This window comes from Corythoichthys intestinalis, chromosome 4, assembly GCF_030265065.1.
Source record: "Corythoichthys intestinalis isolate RoL2023-P3 chromosome 4, ASM3026506v1, whole genome shotgun sequence".
In the NCBI taxonomy this organism is placed as follows: Eukaryota; Metazoa; Chordata; class Actinopteri; order Syngnathiformes; family Syngnathidae; genus Corythoichthys; species Corythoichthys intestinalis.
Window position 1 is genome coordinate 10,249,022 of NC_080398.1, and position 19,788 is coordinate 10,268,809.

The following is a 19,788-nucleotide window of genomic DNA, read 5'->3' on the forward strand; positions in this document are numbered from 1 at the left end:
GAAAAAAGTTTTAAAATATGTCATTCATTATTGAAGGTGTGCCTTATAATCCAGTGCGCCTTATAGTGTGGAAAATACGGCACTCAAGTAGGGCTAATGACTAACATTGTGAACAGTGTTGGGACTAACACCGTTATAAATAACGCCGTTGCATAACGGCGTTATTTTTTTCAGTAACGGGGTAATCTAACTAATTATTTTTTCCGCCGTTACAACGCCGTTACCGTTACTGATGGTCAAAAGCGGTGCGTTACTTACTCTGAATAAATTGAAGAAACTACCAGCTGTAGCGAGTCTACTCTGCTCTGTTTATTTGTCGTCCAAGACTTGGGGTGCGTTCAGGTTCGAGAATAGCGCACGTGTTTTGTGCTTTTTCTTAGCAAAGATATACCACACAGGATGTGCTGGCACTCTGTTTCTTTAATAGCACGTATAACTTCAACATTAACACAAACGTACGGCTCTCAGCAGGCCGTGTCTCTAACTCACTCCCGCATCATGTGAGCAAAACAAAATTTGCCCCGTGTGCACTTTAGGGTGCCTCGGATAATTCTGTATCAGAATATTAAAGCACGTACTTCTTATGACTCCAGGCTGTTTGTCCCTGCTCATTCAATTAGGCAGTGCTTTCCAAAGCTTGCTAACGTTTCTGTTTTTGCTACACCTGAATGCTAGCCTCGTTCCCATCCCCCATTGTCAGCCAGCAAGAATGCTGCTTCCATATTGAGGACGGCAGACGCTTTGAGGGCGACGTGAGGAGTAGGGGGACGAGACTACCTGAATGCACCACCTGGATAGATGCGATGGAAGTGATTGTGATTGGCTGAGGGTTAGAGTCATGTGTCATGGTAAGCCAATCAGAGCCGGTCTTTTCACACACAAACCGGAACAGCGCGTGCGGCAAACACACACACGCAAAGGAAATGCAGAGAGATATGATGGCAGAGCATTCAGAGGAAAATTTGTACTTTACGAGGTGGAAATATAAACACTATTTCAAGTCAAAATACTTGAAGTACAGTAGGCTATGTCTACTTGACCAGTTGTCTCAGGTTGTGAGAGTTAGATTTAATTGATTAAACTCATTTTATATTGTTTACTGCTGATTGTTATTTTATTGTTTACTGTTTATTTTTGTTGCACTTCAAGTGTAGGATAAATCTGCTGGTGGTGAGGTGCAATAAATATTACAGGGTTCCTCAACACAACTACCTGTCTGTTCTTCTCTATTCAACTGACTCGACTACTGCTCAGAAAATTTCAAATTCTTTGACATACAGCAACTTCTTTTTAAAGTAATGGAAATAATTACTTTCCCTGGTAACTAGTTACTTTTACTATAGAGTAATTCAGGTACTAATTCAGTTACTTTTTGGAAGAAGTAGTGAGCATCTATAACTAATTACTTTTTTAAAGTAACGTGCCCAACACTGATTGTGAGTAACTGCTTTTTTTATCTTTTTTTTTTTTTTTTTTTTTTTAAACAATGGTATTTTTTTCTCTCAGCATAAATTCATCTATAGAACTGTTGTTGTAAAGATACTGTACCATAATCCATTACAGAAGTTTGTTGATTTGGTTACCGTATTTGCTCATGTTTGTTGTTGAAATTGAGGTTCATGTTTTCCATGCTTTTGCAGTTCAAAGAAAAAAAAAATTCTGTGAATTTGTTTTTGTTATTTTTCATGTGGTCTTTGCCCTATGTGCCTTTCAGCCTTTACAGTTGGCAATGTATAGGATGCTATTTAGCTGTTTTATGGTTCATTTTCAGCCTTTTTCCCATCGGGGGGACTATGTAACGGTCACTTCTGTGTTCCTCTTTATTCCTTATGAAATCCACCACACGGTAGTGTCTCTTTTATTCATGTCCATCTTCTTCAGTTGCAACTCACTTTTTGGTGACGTCAATTGTGTCCGCGTGTGCGTGGTCCCTTCCACTCCCCAGTGACGAGTGGTTGAGCTGGATTTTTTTTTTTTTTGTGTGTGTAATAAAAGTGCATAAGTGGAAGTCTGCTCCCTTTTTTACTTTTTGTGCAGTTCCTTCATATTTACTGTTATGAAATTAAAAGGATCATACCTCCAGTTTTCCGTGGTCAATCGGTTCTAAATAAAAACTGGGAGAGAGGTTTAAATCCGTGCTTTCGATTCCTGTTGAGGGCAGCACTCTACGTCAAATACTTCATTTTTTATGGTGCTTTAAAGACGCCACGTGATTGGGTAGACTGGCTTGATCATAGAAGGGCAAGCTTGCGTCAGATTGGTATAATGTAGTCATGTGATTATTGCTGCGACGTCTCATTGGTGAAATTGGTAGAGCTAATCTTGGCAACGATGGCCAAAAAAAAAAAAAAAAATCTAAGAATAAAGATGAAAAATGTAACGACTCATACGTAGACCAAATTAGTGGCGTAAGAGTACCTTTTTTTTCCTCACAAATCTTCTCAAGTAAAAGTAAAAAGAATGGCTTAGTAAAACTACTCTTTAGAGTACATTTTCTCAAAAAGTTACTCAAGTTAATGTAACGGAGTACATGTAACGCGTTACTACCCACCTCTGCCATCTAGCGCCATCAATGGCACTGAATGATGACCATTCACATCCTGTCCTCCATGTTTAAATGAATTGGACGTTCATTGTTGTCGATGCCAGGCGATTAGTTAATTAAAATTTTATTTTGTTTTTAATTAACACTTAATAAAGTTATAATTTATTTATTCAATAATACAGTATTACAATATTAGAAAATTACAAGAATGACTAATGACTCGTATGTGGACGCCCTGTCTTTATAGGTTTATCAGCCTACGTTTTCTATAATTACTTAAAATAGTCACTTGGCTTACAAAGGTTAACCTTTCAAAAAAGAAGTTAGAAGTTAACTAGCAGTTTTCATTGTCATGAATGTCATTTAAAAATGTGGTGGGGAGAAAGTCTTAAAATGTTTTCCAACAATTTAGCTGGCACATTTTAGGGAACGGTTGCCGCTTCAGTCAATCACCCTTCAAATAGGCAGTCCAAGAGACATAACCAGATGAATAATAACTAGACCACCTTGTACCTGTCTGCTGTTACAGGTCCTACCCCAAGCAATAACCCGGTTCAATATTACTATTTACCAACAGCCCCTCACCCCCAACCCACCCCCCTAATGACACCTGCTAACAGAGCCTGTGTCGAGAACCCTTTAAAAAATATCCAACATAAGCCTCGACCTAGAAAAAGGCAAATTTGCACGAATTGAGCCCATGTAGAGAAAACGCAGGTCATTGCGCTTCAACAAATTAGTAGTTCGCCCTCTAATCAAAGCAGCTCACGTAGGCTATTAGGAGACGCTGCTCGAAGAATATTTATTCAGAGCTCGCTCAAAGACTGCATTGAGCGCGAAACCGCTGAAATGTGTCCCTCAAACTCCATCCGGTGAGCAAAGATGTGCTATTTTTTGCGCGTTCATGTCCAACTCAAACCTTTCAGACACGCGCAAACACTACATGCGCATTATGATGAGTTACTGCAACGTGTCTTACCTTTGACACAGGTGAACATGAGAGAAAAGAAGAGATTCCAAAAAACAATTCCCGTCCTAATCCTCATCGTGGTGGTGGCTTGAGCTCGGCCACATTTAACGCATCTCCGACCGGAGACGTCTCTCACTTCCATAGATCCCTCGTAGCATTCTTCCCTGTAAATCCGCGTCATTGTCAGAACTCGAAAGATATAATCCCTAACCTATTTTTTTCCCTTCCAGGGAGATTCCCTCTTCTCGGGAGGAAAGGCACACAGCGCCGCCCGCCGTGCTGTAGGTACGCTGAAGGCAGAAAAGTGAGCGAGAGTCAAATTTAGGAGAAAACCGAAGCAACCTGGACCAGGGCTCGAGCATTTCTGCTGAGAGGGGCATCAAGTGTGCGCGTCTCTGGGTTTGCTTTGCGCTCTGCACGGCCCGGGGTGCTGCACATGGTTGCTTCCCTGCCTCCACGGATGCTGCTGGTGGACGCACGCAACACACACGTCCACTTTAGACTATTTGAATGGTGCCTTTATTGATCTGCACTAGTGATGCCTGCCTCGAGCGAGAAAGAGGGGGCGAGAGAGACGTACGGGGAGAGAGAGCGAGAGAGGCAGGATGGAGAAGGCGCGGGGAACGTCCTGTGGAACTACAGCATGATGTGCGCGCAACAAATCATGAAGTGGATGTGGGTGGCAAAAGGAGGAGGAGGCAACTCTTCATCCGGTGTGAAGGGAACGGTTAATGAGGTGTGCGTGTCGGGATATAAATGAGGTGACACTTCCTAGGGCATCGTCCCGTCTGGAATACTAACAATGAAGGAACATCTCCCACTTAATTTTTAAACTTAATTTAAACAAAAAAAAAGTCAGAATGCAGTCAAAATTATGGAGGTGATGCGTTTGGGACATTTGCATTGCAAAGAAGGGAGCTGCGTGCCCAGACCCCGACCGGGTTGCAGTGGGCCTCTTCTGCCATCTAGCTTCCAAATAGTCCCGACCCTTATTGGGAAGCAGACTAGGAAGGCAGCAGACACCGTCAAGAGTATTGATTAACCCTTCATAGGGCAAGTGACAATTTTGTGTAATTAAAAAAATATATGTATTTTTTAACCCTATAAAGATTTTGGGTCAAGTACGCTACAATATTAAAATGTTGTATACAAATGTGGCATAAATAACCGAAAAGATTAATTAATCATTACACTTTAAATTAATAAAATAGTTTAAAAAAAATAAAGATTTAAAAAAAAAAAAAAAAAAAACATAGGCCCTGACTCATTGCCAGCCATTGTCAGTCTTAGACGTCCAAATCATTTAAACTGGGCGGACTGGTTGTGAATGCTCATCTTTCAGTGCAATTGACGCTAGTGTTGCACCGATACCATTTTTTTGGTCCTGATACTGATAACATGCAGTATCGGCTGATACCATACCAAAACCACTTCGTGTGAAACTAAGCTTGAGAACGATAAACCGATACGACCAGATATCTGGTTTTAGAGGTGAGAGATACAGCTGTATCGATTGTAAAGTTACCATTGGACAGTAATTAGCCATTAAATATTCAATGAACCGATAGTAGAGATAGAATTCGGCTATCGCGAGCACAAGAATCGGCTTCTAATGCCTAGTTCAATCTATTGCTTAATATGATAATAATTTAGCTTTTACCTCACATGCTGCTCTTGTGTCATTCACCACACAGATTGTGACCGCCGTCGTGGTTGCCTCAACTTCCCATTCATTTCGGCAGAACTGCTAGTAGTCGCCGTCATTACCCGATCGTCACGGGCGTGTCATAACAACGCGAGAGCTAACAAAACCACTGTAACGCACGCTCCGTAGCGTTTTCTTCACAACCCAAAACGAAACTAGTGGTGGCAACGAAGCAACATGCTAAAACAATGGACAGTTTGCGCACCATGCCAGCGATGTGCAGCGATTGATTTTCAACCCACCCAGGAAAACAAAAGTCGGACTTTGAAGTGACGAAGGCAGCCAGATCTGTTCGCATGGGACAGAGCTAGTGTGAAGAGTGAAGCGGTACAGAGATCGTGAGTTTTTAACCCTGAAAATGACCCAGCACAATGGTGGACAGGGCAGCACGATCTGCTGGAGATATTGTTTCCACGAAACGCAGTCTACTTAAACATGAACATGTGGATCAGTTGATCTTCCTCAAGAAAAATCTGCCCTTCAAAAGAGATATAGACAGTGATGAGGAATAAAAAAATGTGGAAGCACAGGAATAAGTGAATAAATTTGCTGTGTATAAGGTTAAAGTAATGATTATAGACCTGTCTGTCTAAAATGCCATGTTTTTATTCCTCCAATTATACCAGTGGTAAAGCATAATTTATTATCAAAACACCAGGAAATACAGTAATTAAATTACTGCACGTTATTGTTGTCTGTCACTGGAGTTTTATTGTATTATCAATCCCATCCAACAAAATGACGGTCATATAGTAAGCCTTATTTTTTTTCTCATAAAAAAATAAAACATAACATTGGTATGAAATTTTGTTGTTTTTTACTTTTGCTATTAAAAAATGTGGTCTTTTTTTATATTATTAAAATACTGTACGAACACACACAACAAATGTTTACTATCGTATCGTTTTCACTCTGTATCTAACCGTATCGTTCTTAAACTGTATCGAATCGTATCGAATCGCTCGGCCTAAAAAATGTATCGTTTTTTTAATCGAATCGTAACCTGTGTATCTAGATACATATTGAATCGGCTTCATGCCAGAGATTCCCAACCCTATTTGAAACAAGGGCATAGGTTTGGTCTCAACTAGGGGTGTGACAAAATATCAAAATGGTGATATATCGTGATACTTTGTATCCCAAAAGGTTATCGATATGCCCCTGCGAAGAATCGAGATATTGTTTTAAAAAAGTGAGATATCGTTTTTAAAAAGTGTCAATATTTAAAAGAAAAAAAAAAAAAACAAGTTGCTACCAAATTCTTCCGCTATAAGAGTGTCTCAGTTAACTCTAAGGCTGCATTGACGGTGCACGACGCCCAATCCATTTAAACGTTCGTTCATCCAAAACCAGAGCATTCACAGTCATTCTGTTCAATTTTCAGGGCATTTTCAGGTCACTTGCGGTCCATTTTAGGGCATTTACAGGTCATTTCCTGTTCTGTAACTTCCTGTCCTGTAACTCAAAATTGACAGTAAGTGACCCATAAAATACCCCCAAATCAACAGGAAGTAACTGAAAATCAACAGGTAAATGACTTTAAATGGCCCAAAATTACCTCACTGCCTGGCATTGACTGCAAATGACAGCCATAGACGTTCAATCCGTTTGAAGTGGGAGCTACGGCAGCGAATGAACGAATGTTCATTCAATGCCACCCTCCCAGTTCAAATGGATTGGACGTTTACTAGTGATAAACTCATTCCAATTCACAGCAGAAGCTTGTTTTTCTGTTCATTAGTTGTTTGTAGAATTTCCTAGAATGATTTCCTGACCAATGTATCGATAATCGTTGTATCGCCATATCGTTAGATCATCGTTATCGTGAGCTTTGTATCGCAAATCGTATCGTATCGTGAGGTACCTAGTCTCAACACTGGTAGCGACGATATGGCGTAACCGGCATGTACACTTTTTACTGGGGACGGGACATTCATAATGATCAATGCAAAATAAATCTGGATTGACTTATTTTACCTTCTATGTGTATTGGTTCAGCTTACATCGTTCAATTCAAACCTTTGTTTTCAAAAATTACTAAAGAAACATTTTGATAACTTCCAGAAAAAATAATTTAAGAGCAAATTTAAATTGTATTATTTGAACATAACTTGAATTATATTACATACACAAATTCAAGCTTGTTAATCATCTCTGAACTATTCAGGAATTTGAAAAAATAAGCATTTGTCTTAAGAACACTCAACATTGTCTAAATAAATAAATTAAATATAACTGAAAAAACGTCTTTGTCAGGGAATAACAAAAATAAATAAAAATGGAACTGTCCTTCAGGTAAAACACTACTTTTGTCCACAAGCACAGCTAAACTCAACAAAAAAATGGAAGCTCCTGTGGGCTGCTTTATGACCACATAAATAAAACAAAAAGTGAAATTGGAGAGAAGAGGGTAGACCTCGGTTCACGACATTTCTCACAGTTAATTTAATGTTAACAGTAGAAAACACACACAGGAGGACACTTCTCTCCAAGCAGCTTTCTACTCGAGTTTTGCAGGTTAGCAAGTTCAAACAGTTTAATGTTATGCGAACACTGATGCAGTAGCAAAATTAGTAGTGTGTGCACATTCAGCAAGTGAAACGAGGTACAGTACATGTAAGTCTAAACATAATGAAAATAATTCACTTACCGTTAATAATTGTGGGGTCAATTACAACAATTAAAACATATGAGAAGACAATCTAAATCACCTATATAGCTGAAGTCATTATACAGTACAACCCAAATACGGTTGCTTAAAAGTTGGTGGGGAAAATTTTGAACAGGAGTGCGTTTAAAAAAAAAAATTTAAACGGCGAAACCCTAATTGGAGGTGAGAGCACGCGAGAGCAGAATTAAAGACACCATGATTTTAACGAGATATTATCGCGTACTTACCTCTTTTCGATCCAAAAACTCCATGTAGCATGTATCAACGAGTGTCACGACACAGCTGTGAAAGGCCACAGCCAGATTTTTGGCTGATTTTATGGGCGAAATATTGTAATATAACAAGGGTCGCGAAGCAGAAATCGCAGACATTGAGGAGTGGTCGAGATTCATTTTCATATATTTACTCTTCTAAATGTTTTTTTTTTTCAATTTTTCTTTCTTTGGATCGATTATCATCTAAAATATCGGACAAAATGCGAAAATAACAAAAAAATACAATGAAGCGATAGTTATGAGGTAGACTTTTTTTACAGACACCATTTTTTTCATTGTGACAAAATTTGTTTAAAAGTTTAAAATATGCGAGTGAATTTTTTTTTACGAAATATTAGACATCAATTTATGATTCTAAACTAAAAATGACAGACGTTTTGAATAATAAATATAATTAATTACCTTTGTTTTATTGCTGGGTTGAAACAAAAGCTGTTGCGTGACATCTGTAGATGAGGGTTTTTCAGGATAAAATGGACAAATTAAAATAGTTCGGGGGCTTAATGTGCCATGAATCTGCTATGGCAGCATATAGATATATTGTTCTATCAAACAAAACAGTTGTTTTGGCTTAAAAAACAGCAGTTTATTTTGAAGAGGGATGCAAGAGCAGAAACTGCTTAATCAGCCTTGTTTGTGTTTTCCGCCATATACTGTATATATGACGAGCTACATAATTATGTGAAATCATTGCTATCGTGGCATTGTCAGGCTGCTGCATACCATTGTGAAAAAGGAAAAAGACTAATACATTGTGAATCCAGTAGAACTTTTTATTGATTACCCTGTATGGGTGACAATATTTAAATAAACCTTTGTCTCTTAAAGGCCAAAATAGTGCTAAGTTCATGAAATGAAAACATACCGTATATATTAGTAATACTAGCCCAAAGCCCAACAGTAAGAAAGTAAAAATACAACTAATGAACTGAAACTTTTTTAAACCCTGAGTTTTGGCTCTCAAAGGCCAAACAGTGCAACTTTCATGATATTATAAATGATAATAATTGACCACAGCATCCTGTCTCTCTATTAGCCTCCCTATTTGTGCACCAGCAGCAACATAATTCAACTCCATCTATGGCTACGTACAAATGCAAACAGCCAACGCATGAGACCCTCTCTCTGACACACACACACTTAGCCGCTTAGCTTACTTTGCTTACTTCTACGGCACTTATTTTGAAACAGGTCTCGAATTACTGTGGCATTTCTTTCAGTAAAAGACAATAAAACTAAAGTAGGCGAAGTGACCTTACCACCTTCCTGTGGATATCAGTCCCACTGTTGCAGAATCAAACTCTTTGCGTTCGTTCACATGTTTCGTCTTCAAATGCTTTATCACGTTCGAGTTATTAAAACTGGCAGATTTAACTCCACCTCTCGACACTTTCAGGCCGCAAATCTTGCATGCAGCCATTGCACTCGACGGAGATCTTTCTATGCTAAAATATTTCCAGACCGCCGACATTTTCCTCTCTTAGTTAATATATATATATATATATATATATATATATATATATATATACATACATTTATATATAAAAAAGCTGCCCCGACATTGGTTAAGAGCGACTATTGGCCCGCTCTTATCGGTCTAGAGGAGGTCAATAGCGATAGCTGCTCGACATGCAAAATAATCACGTGTGATCACACAACAAGGAAGTGTAGTGAGCGTCAGGAAAAAGAAGGCTGCGGTTAAGTGTTATAATACTGGACCGGTAAATGGTATCGGCACCCTATTTGTTGGTACTCGCCGATACCGATACCACCATTTTAGTGTTGGATCGGCCCCGATCCAGCCCCAGCCACCGATACTGGTATCGGTGCATCTTTAAATGATGCGCCAGACTCAAATCCATTTTGACTGGGGGTGTCATGCCTTAAGTTCTGTTAGGTTTGTGCCTTATTGTGTCTTGTCATATGATTATCAATTGATTTCACCTGTTGGGTTCTGTGTTCACTCCCCCGGGCCCTCTTCCGCCCGCCTTTCTTGTGTTTTTGAGTTTGGGACGTCTGGGATCCGTCCCTTGAGGTGGGGTTCTGTCATGCCTTAAGTTCTGTTAGGTTTGTGCCATAGTGTGTTTTGTCATGTGATTACACATGGATTTCACCTGTTTTGGCCTGCTCCTTTGGCTTTGTGTGTTGGCCAATCCACTGCCTCCTGTTTCACCCTCATTGTCTTGTTACTCCATGTCTGTATTAAGTGCCCCATGTGCTATCAGTTTTTGATGCGTAATTGTCGCTTTCATGTCTAGGCAATGTCTATTTGTATGTCCAAGCCCTCGTGCTCAGATCCCGTTTGAGTAATTTTCGATGCCTTTTGTTTGATCCCCTGGCCTTTTCTTGGCACTTTGTGTTTTTGTTATTCATTCATTCATTCATTTTCCATGCCGCTTTTCCTCACGAGGGTCGCGGAGGTGCTGGAGCCTATCCCAGCTAACTACGGGTGTTTTTGTTAATTATCATTAAATCATTTTTTTAGTTCACCGGTACCTTGCCTCCCTGCTATTTTCCCTGTGTTTGGGTCCACCTCGTCCTTGAAACCTGACAAGGGCAAGGGTAGCAATCACCCTTTCCAGTCAAAATGTATTGGACGTCCGGCACCGTCAATGGCAGCCAATGACTTAAATGAGTGCTCTATAATGGGTTGAGAGCTTACTAAGCTTTTACAGATATTTTATATTAAAATGATCTCTTTTACAAAATGTTCATACAGTAAAAAAAAAAAGCCTATTTATTCTTAATTTACACAGTGACAATCACATCTGTTTAGTTGAACTCAAAGTTCTGTTAAAAAAAGTGCTTTAGCTTTGCACACAGGTTAATTGTACCTTCTGCCATCTGCTGAAATAAACTTAAATGAGTCATTTTGGTGCACATAACCCACACAGACTGAACAGTATATCAGTTCAGCACCAGCAGTGTGGAGACTTGTGCTCATCAACAGTCAAGGCTTTAATCAATGGTCTGCCGTTTTAAATATTCCTCTATTAATAATCACACATGAAATGACCTCTGTAGGAATCAATATCGCCCAGCGCAGTATAAGAAAGATTTATCAGCATGAAGTCAGCTGGGTCAGTTCGTGAGGACACCTGTGCGTAATTCACAAACAACTGAAAGTTAACTTGATAAACAGCAAAATAGAAGAACATACAACTGTAAACATGAGATGTATAAAATTACATACATATACAATACACATAAAGCTTGATTAAAAATAAGACAGGACTATAAACATTTATTGCATATCTGGAATAAAACTGCTGCAATACAAGTACTGCTGATCAAATGACAGCTGTGGGAATGAATTATGTAACTATCTTCTTCAATGTCCCACATGCACTGTATAAACTAAATTAAGAACGGAAACAATATGCAGAATATCCTGAGATTTTTGCTGTTTTGTATATTTTGGATTGGCCGGGTTTAGTAACCTCTCACTCTACATTCCCTGCAGGAGGAATAGTTTGATTATGTCTAATTGCATATATAGTTACTGCTGTTCTTTAGTTACTATTCAGTAGATATAATTAAACTCTGCAGGCTAAATATTTCTCAATATTACAACTGTAATTACAATTCAAGGGGAATGACTAAGTTTTGTGAGGCAAAATAATTGCATGTGTTTCATAAGCTGTGTATTTTGTGAGCTATTTTCTATTGTGATTTTGGGGGGGTGAATGTTTAATTCAGTCTAAAATAGTGCAAACTACAATGCACTGCAATTACTACCTCACTGCTGTAAAATGATGGTAAATATGACAGTATGTTGCCCATTTGTTGAGTGTTATCATGGAGGTTATAGCCTCAGGCACAGTGACTCATTTTGCTGGATGAATGTTTCGTTTTTAATTTATTAAGTTTAACGCCATGCGAATATGTGACTTTACATCAAATGAATGTTTCTAGATGTTATGAGTATGTTTGTTTTCCAGCAATGGTTAATATTTAAGAAAATTTACAGTAATAAACTCTCAAGGTAAAATATTGCTGAATGTTACAGTTATAATCAAATTTCTTGAGATTTATCTGAGAGTTTCTTTAGTAAGTAGCAGCAACACTTTATTGGCTTTATGCTTTGTGAGCTGTCCTTACAGCGATTTATTATTCATTTTCCAACTCAGGGTAATATTCTTATTTTAAACATTAGGGAGAACAGCCTGATATTAAACACATTCACCTCATTCTAAGAGAATTGCAGGATGATACGTGTGTGTTCTCGTTCTCAGTGGGGCTGTTTATCTCCATGGTTTATGCAGCAGAGGAAAACTATTGTGTATCTGCTGTGTGAAGTGGAAGGTCCCTTATTCCCTCCCGGCATCAGGATTCTTCGTGTGTCTCCGGGCCTGCTGGAGGCTGCCGAGAATGTATTGAGACAGCGGGCAGCTTGTCTTTACCACTGTAATCGACAGGTGGGCCCAAGAGAGCGGGCTTGGGTCGTATTGATGCCTGCCGCCAGTCTTACCTGACTATTTGATGAGCAATCACACTGGCTCTTGCCCCTTCCTCCTGTTCATTTGGTGTAGTACAACTACAGTATGTGTGTTTAAGGGTGTGTATGTTCATACCTACCTTTAACCTATTCTATGTGCTGTACTGGCCATGTAGAAGTGCTTATCCGGTGTTGCCAATAATTTTTGCAGATAATTTAATGAACATGTTAGAAGATAATTTTGGTACACGAGATTAATAGGACAGAAATAACTACTGTATACTGCAACACATAATAGTTCTGAACTTGTACTGTGGGGCAAATAAGTATTTAGTCAACCACTAATTGTGCAAGTTCTCCCACTTGAAAATATTAGAGAAGCCTGTAATTGTCAACATGGGTAAACCTCAACCATGAGAGACAGAATGTGGGAAAAAAATGAAAATCATATTGTTTGATTTTTAAAGAATTTATTTGCAAATCATGGTGGAAAATAAGTATCTGGTCAATACCAAAAGTTCATCTCAATACTTTGTTATGTACCCTTTGTTAGCAATAACAGAGGCCAAACGTTTTCAGGTACTCTCCACAAGCTTTTCACACACGGTTGCTGGTATTTTGACCCATTCCTCCATACAGATCTCCTCTAGAGCAATGATGTTTTGGGGCTGTCGTTGGGCAACACGGACTTTCAACTCCCTCCTCTCCCCGTGGCGTCAAAATTATAACAAGAGCGGTGAGCAAAAATCCCAGAACCACATGGGGGGACCTAGTGAATGACCTTCAGAGAACTGGGACCACAGTAACAAAGGCTACAACCAGTAACACAATGCGCCGCCAGGGACTCAAATCCTGCACTGCCAGACGTGTCCCCCTCCTGAAGCCAGTACACGTCCAGGCCCGTCTGCGGTTTGCTAGAGAGCATTTGGATGATCCAGAAGAGGACTGGGAGAATGTGTTATGGTCAGATGAAACCAAAATAGAACTTTTTGGTAGAAACACAGGTTCTCGTGTTTGGAGGAAAAAGAATACTGAATTGCACCATACCCACTGTGAAGCATGGGGGTGGAAACCTCATGCTTTGGGGCTGTTTTTCTGCCAAGGGACCAGGATGACTGATCTGTGTAAAGGAAAGAATGAATGGGGCCATGTATGGAGAGATTTTGAGTGAAAATCTCCTTCCATCAGCAAGGGCATTGAAGAGGAGATGTGGCTGGGTCTTTAAGCATGACAATGATCCCAAAGACACAGGCAGGGCAACAAAGGAGTGGCTTCGTAAGAAGCATTTCAAGGTCCTGGAGGGCCTAGCCAGTCTCCAGATCTCAACTCCATAGAAAATATGTGGAGGGAGTTGAAAGTCCATGTTGCCCAACGACAGCCCCAAAACATCGCTGCTCTAGAGGAGTTCTGCATGGAGGAATGGGCCGAAATACCAGCAACAGTGTGTGAAAAGCTTGTGAAGAATTACAGAAAACTTTTGGCCTTTGTTAAAGGGTACATAACAAAGTATTGAGATGAACTTTTGGTATTGACCAAATACTTATTTTCCACCATGATTTGCAAATAAATTCTTTAAAAATCAAACAATGTGATTTTCTGTTTGTTTTTTTTCCACATTCTGTCTCTCGTGGTTGAGGTTTAACCATGTTGACAATTACAGGCCTCTCTAATATTTTCAAGTGAGAGAACTTGCACAATTAGTGGTTGACTAAATACTTATTTGCCCAACTGTATGGTAGTTCACTGTATTTAGAGCAGTGCTTCTCAATTATTTTCTGTTACGCCCCCCCAAGGAAGACGTAAATGTTTCGCGCCCCCCCCAACTCTCTGCCGCCACTGTAAATAGTATCATTCGTCTATATTACTATTATAAGTACGCCTCAGCCTAACATTGTCCTTTTTTTTCTATTAAAGAAAAAAAGTAACATAGATCAACTTATAATAAAGTATAACTTTTTTAACATTGTGTTGCTTGTAACAGAAAAGACTTAATGCGCATCAATTTGCCTGAAGTTAAAAAAAAAAAAAAAAAAAAAAAGTCACATCCAAACTGTAAAAATACACTCAAGGTACATTTTTGACCATTTGATACTGAAAAATAAAATGTAATAAAATCAGTAAATAATAACAAATTCAAATTGATTAGAAACATTTACTCTTCAGGACAACATGCCAAAAAATTTGACCGAAAAAAAACAAAACTGAATAGAAGGGGGGAAAAAGGTCTCTGGACAGAAGGAAAGTTTTTATTTTCGCTGATTCGCCACAGTGCTCACTGGTTTACTGATATAACACTGACAAAGCGGGACGATTGTGACAATTGGCAATATTCGGCACATTTTCGCTGAAAAACAATCAAGCGGCTTGTCAATGAGATTGAGGTCTAATGTCTTTAAGTGGCGTCTTAACTGATTTGGCTTCTCCGCTATAATCATTTTTAGACTCAGTAAACAGTGGTCTTTCCTCATTTCCCACTATATTAAAAGTCAAAGGCAAACGGCCCGAAAAAAGCGCATTCTCGGCGGCCGAGGGAGAACCGTAGGTGAGGGCGGTGGTCGTGACGATCCCAAGCCGAAAACGGCACTTCTCGGCCGGACACGTGAGAACCGAAGAAGACAGTGGGTCGCTGCGTGAGTCCAGCTCTGCATGAGTCTCTTCCGTGTGCTCTTGCTTACTTCAAAAATACTGCACGCACTTTGAAAATGAGAGCGCCACTGCCACCCACGGAGTGGATGTGCAAGTACACTTTATTCTAGTACGGCAAAAAAAAAAAAAAAAAAAAGCATGTTCCCCGAGGTCACTCGCGCCCCCCCTGGCATCGCTCTGCGCCCCCCTGGGGGGGCGCGCCCCACCATTTGAGAAGTACTGATTTAGAGGGAGGTTTAAGGAGAAACAGGAAGCATTTATTTTGTTGTTGGTTTTTTTGTTGGAATGGAGTGTTATACAGTTGGTGGCTCAGCTTTAAAACTCTCAAGGCGGAAATTCAAGGTTCACATCAAAAAATGTTTCAGTATTTATGTGGCGGTACGTTGTCGAGTCAAGCAAAGGAGTTTGCAATCTGCTCTACTCTCCTGAAATGAGTATGGAGATCATTTTAATGACAAACGGTTTAAAAACTTAAACAAGCAAAAACTCTCACTATATGAAAGGGCCTGAGATAAATGTTTAATTCAGATTTTGTTTAAAAATTTAGATTTTTTCTCCCTATTATCTATCTATCAATATCTATACATAGAATACGTATTGGGGGTGGGGAAAATAAAAGTTCTTTTAGGTATAAGTCATTGTTTTTCAGAAGGTGTTGCAGCAGGACTTTGTCTTTTAAGGAGTTTGCATATTTACATGAAGCTTTTGCAGCCTGCACCTGTTATCGGATGATGATCCTAATGAACGCAAAGAAATACAGTACCTAGGTAAATCATTATTATATTCCCTCAAGTGATAAAGTGCAGTACAACTCAAACGTTGTACTTTGATTTTGTTGTCTTTATTACTCCAATTTACAGCAGCTATTCTTAAATAGTGAACAAAAATAAAACACAAACAATGGCGGCAGGAAAATGCATAACAAAAAAAAAATGCACAATAGATTTTCTTCAACCTCTATAAGACAACAACCCTCAAGGATAAAAAAAACAAACAAAAAAAGCATATTCGCCATGTTGAGCATGAAGTACCAGGCCAGATATTTTCACAGATATAATGAGTAGAGATGTGCACATGATTTTCAGTGATGAATGGTCACAGTTTTCCCACTGTATGCAATATTATTACTACACCATAAACTATAACTCTTTCAAGAATGTTTTTTTCTGGAAGACAGACTGATTTTAGTTCTGAGTAAAGATTTTGTATTCCATTCTCCGGATGACATAGACATATTTGGTCACAATGTCTATCCTCCTTGTTCCACTTTTCAGGCTCTTTCTCCTCCAAAGTGATCTTTGTCTGTATTGGACTTGGCTTTTTAGGGGGGCTGAATTACAGTGCTGAGATCATTTTTACATACCAAACAAAACCTGTGCATACAGTAAGTTAAATGTTCAACCCATTCACTAATCCCTTTAAAGAATGTATACGCACCGTATGTAGTTTGGAGAATGGGAACAAAGAACAAGAGCAGGGAGCTAGAGCAGCCATCCAGCTGAGCTGCTACGAGAACTGCATTGACTGGTCTCCCCCTCTGGGACTGATGCTGTTGTGCATGTGAATCTAGGCAGTATTTTCTGATTAGTCGTGGCCACGCATGAGATGAGTGCTGATGCCCGGGAACATTTTCATGTTGCGTATGAAAAGTTATCCTGCCTTTCTTGAGGGAGTCTTGAGAGGTTTTGGATGTCTGTGAATGTGCGTTCATGTGATTCATTCTGTATTTGTATTCTATGCAAGAGTGCCTTCACATGTGTAAAAGAAAAAAAGAAAACAATTCCAGGGTGTATTTATGCACATAACCTGTGTTCCCTACGAGGCTGTTGGCAACAACAAAAAAAAGCCTGCATAATGCTGCGCACATCAGAAGACATGATTTGAAATCTTCACAGCTGAGTGAGATTTTATTTGTGAACGTGTCTGTTTATGTGCGGAGGCAACATGCAGCTGGTAGAGGGCTGATAAAGTAAGTGCTGGGGTCAGATTAGTTGGCTGGACTACCCCAGAGGAATGTGTCTGGTTCTGGCTCCTCACACACTAATGCTAATCTGTTGATGGGTTCTGTTGCTGCTGTGCTCAGGGGGTTGTTACTTACGGTACCTCTGGATGCTGGAAGGGTGTGTGCAGGTGAAAAAGTGAGGGGATGTGAATATGTGCATAAGTATTATGGCGGTGTGAAAATAGAGATGCTTTATGTACGGTAGCATGATAAAGTGTGTTAAAAGGCTGAGAGTGGAGTACTGTATATCTATGTATATATTTTATTATAACATTCAATATTCCAAAATATTAAGCCTGTGAAGAATGTCTTTTTTCCTTAAAAATAGATAAGCTTAAGAGAGGAGATTGAAGCCTAGACCATTGTTTTTCAACCTTTTCTGTGTCACGGCACGTTTTTAAATTGGAAAAAAATCTTGTGGCACACCACAAACCAAAAATGTTCCAACATTACTTTCTGTACAGTATATTGAATTATAAAATATTTCTCAGTATACTGTATATACTTACTCAATGTGAAACTTAAGCCTTATTAGATTAATACAAAGCCGATATCCTGGCAGGAATCTTCAACAGCTCACAGTCTCTCTCTGTTTATTTTTTATAGTAGTGGCTTGAAAAGCTCAGAATTATCAGACAGGAGGACTTTACCAATGTCTTTAACCGCATTAGAGCCGAGCATCTCGCTGACATTGACTTTGCAGACAGGTAATATTAATGTCCCTGCCACAGTGTGGGACTTTTTTGATTTAGCAACAAGCTAACTGACTTTGAAGGGCTTTCTCATTTACCTTTGTAGTTTTTCTCAAAAAAGTTGCCTATTTCTCTGTGTTTTCACAAAGGCGAACAAAATAGTCCATAGTTTGAAGCGACTGGTGTTTTGTTTGGAGACTACGTTTAAGCTTGCTTGGCAAGATGTCGCTGTTAGAAAGCTGTTCTTGTCACCTTCAAGAACTGCTTGATATTTTAGCCATCAGCCACCTTGCTGTTCTCAACAATGTGTTGGAATAAAACACAGGGGAAGGGTTGACGGTTGTCACATATGGAGAAAATAGAAAGGACACTTTCGTGTATATCGACACTTGACAAGCAATCAAATGATGTACAGTAGATGTGCTGGGTTCCACATTGTCAGGGACAGCAAGGTGGCTGATGGCTAGAAATCTGAGCAATTTTTGAACGCAAAACGTGCAATACCTCACTCATCTGCACACAACTGAGAACTTTCTACCTACTACTTCGATCCTACTGCAAGTCCCCCCGACGATGTAAAAAAAAAAATAAATAAATTTTAAAAAGCGATATTGGATCATTTTTCGCGGCACAGTTGACAATCTCTCACGGCACATTAGTGTGAAAAAGACTGGTCTAGACGATTAGATAAATTAATTAATAAATAAATAAATTACAAAACAAGATTACACTGACACAATGCATTGTTAAACAACAATGTTGTTGTCTTTCTGAGTAAGGTATGGTTAAAAAAAATGTAAGCACTGCCATACACACTCATGAGCCACCTGTTACCATGCACACACAATACAATAATATAAAGTAGATGTGAGTAATGAAGAGAAAAGAAAATACCCGAAAGTGCAGCATAAAAACAAACTAATGAAACAGTATTCTTACACCCTCTAAATGTGCCTGCTTCCTGACAGCCTTATCAAATTTGGATCCCTGCTGAGAGGAAATTTGCCTGTTTCCAATTCCCTTAAAACAATGTATGTTTCCTCACTGCTTGTACTAGTGCTCCCTTAGCATGATAATGTTTTATTAACAACAATGCAATATTTAAATTGCTTATCACTGACAATTGACACATGAGTGATTAAACAAAAGCTGATTAAGAATCCAAGCTAGCAGCGGTTTCATGAATGTGACGCTTTGACAATGAAAACTAATTATTTCTATTTTCATCATTTCAATTGGTAAAATGATTTCAAAATGGAGGGAAATCAAAAGTTTGCCAAGGCTCTAGCTGGAATAGTCTGTCATTAACCTTCAAGGGCAATGTAAACAGGAAAATTAAGAATGCAGCTGACACAAATGGGTTTGTATGCTACGAAGAGGTACGTTTAACCCATTCAGTGCACTAACAGTAGACATCTATTTAAAGTCATTAGCTGAGCTCATTCACTGCCAACCCATTTCACACAGTACTGTATGTGTTGTGGTAGTTCGTAAGAGAGGGAAACTGATATTGAAAGCGCTTATTGACGGTGATAGATCTCCAATCCATTTTGACTTGAAGGTCTGGCAGTGATCATTCACCTCAACAAATGAGATGACTCATCCACTATCAGCTCTCTCAATTAAAATGTATTGGGCATCTATACGCAGAGGATAAGTTTACAAATGTATGATGTGAGGCAAAAAATTAAGACGACAAAGTAGCAGCTTATCTCATTCAAATGAGGGTTAAAAACATTGCCGCTTTTCCAAATGTAGAATTCTTGTTAATGTCTTTTTTTATTACTATTACCCATCTATGCATTCTCTGAACCTCTCCTCGTCACAAAGCTCATGGGTGTGCT

The 19,788-nt window shown here is 39.1% G+C and overlaps 1 protein-coding gene across 4 annotated transcripts in view; it reads right to left on the reverse strand.

The window, feature by feature from the left end:
• The window catches only part of LOC130915132 (CUB and sushi domain-containing protein 3-like), a 386,272-nt gene extending 382,213 nt beyond the window's left edge, over positions 1 to 4,059 (reverse strand). For all 4 annotated transcript variants that reach the window (XM_057834920.1, XM_057834921.1, XM_057834919.1 and 1 more), the window contains exon 1: positions 3,525 to 4,059. In XM_057834920.1, coding sequence (XP_057690903.1) covers positions 3,525 to 3,696 — 172 coding nt within the window. In that variant the 5' untranslated portion in view covers positions 3,697 to 4,059. The remainder of the gene's footprint in view (positions 1 to 3,524) is intronic.
• Between the last annotated feature and the right edge of the window lie 15,729 nt (positions 4,060 to 19,788).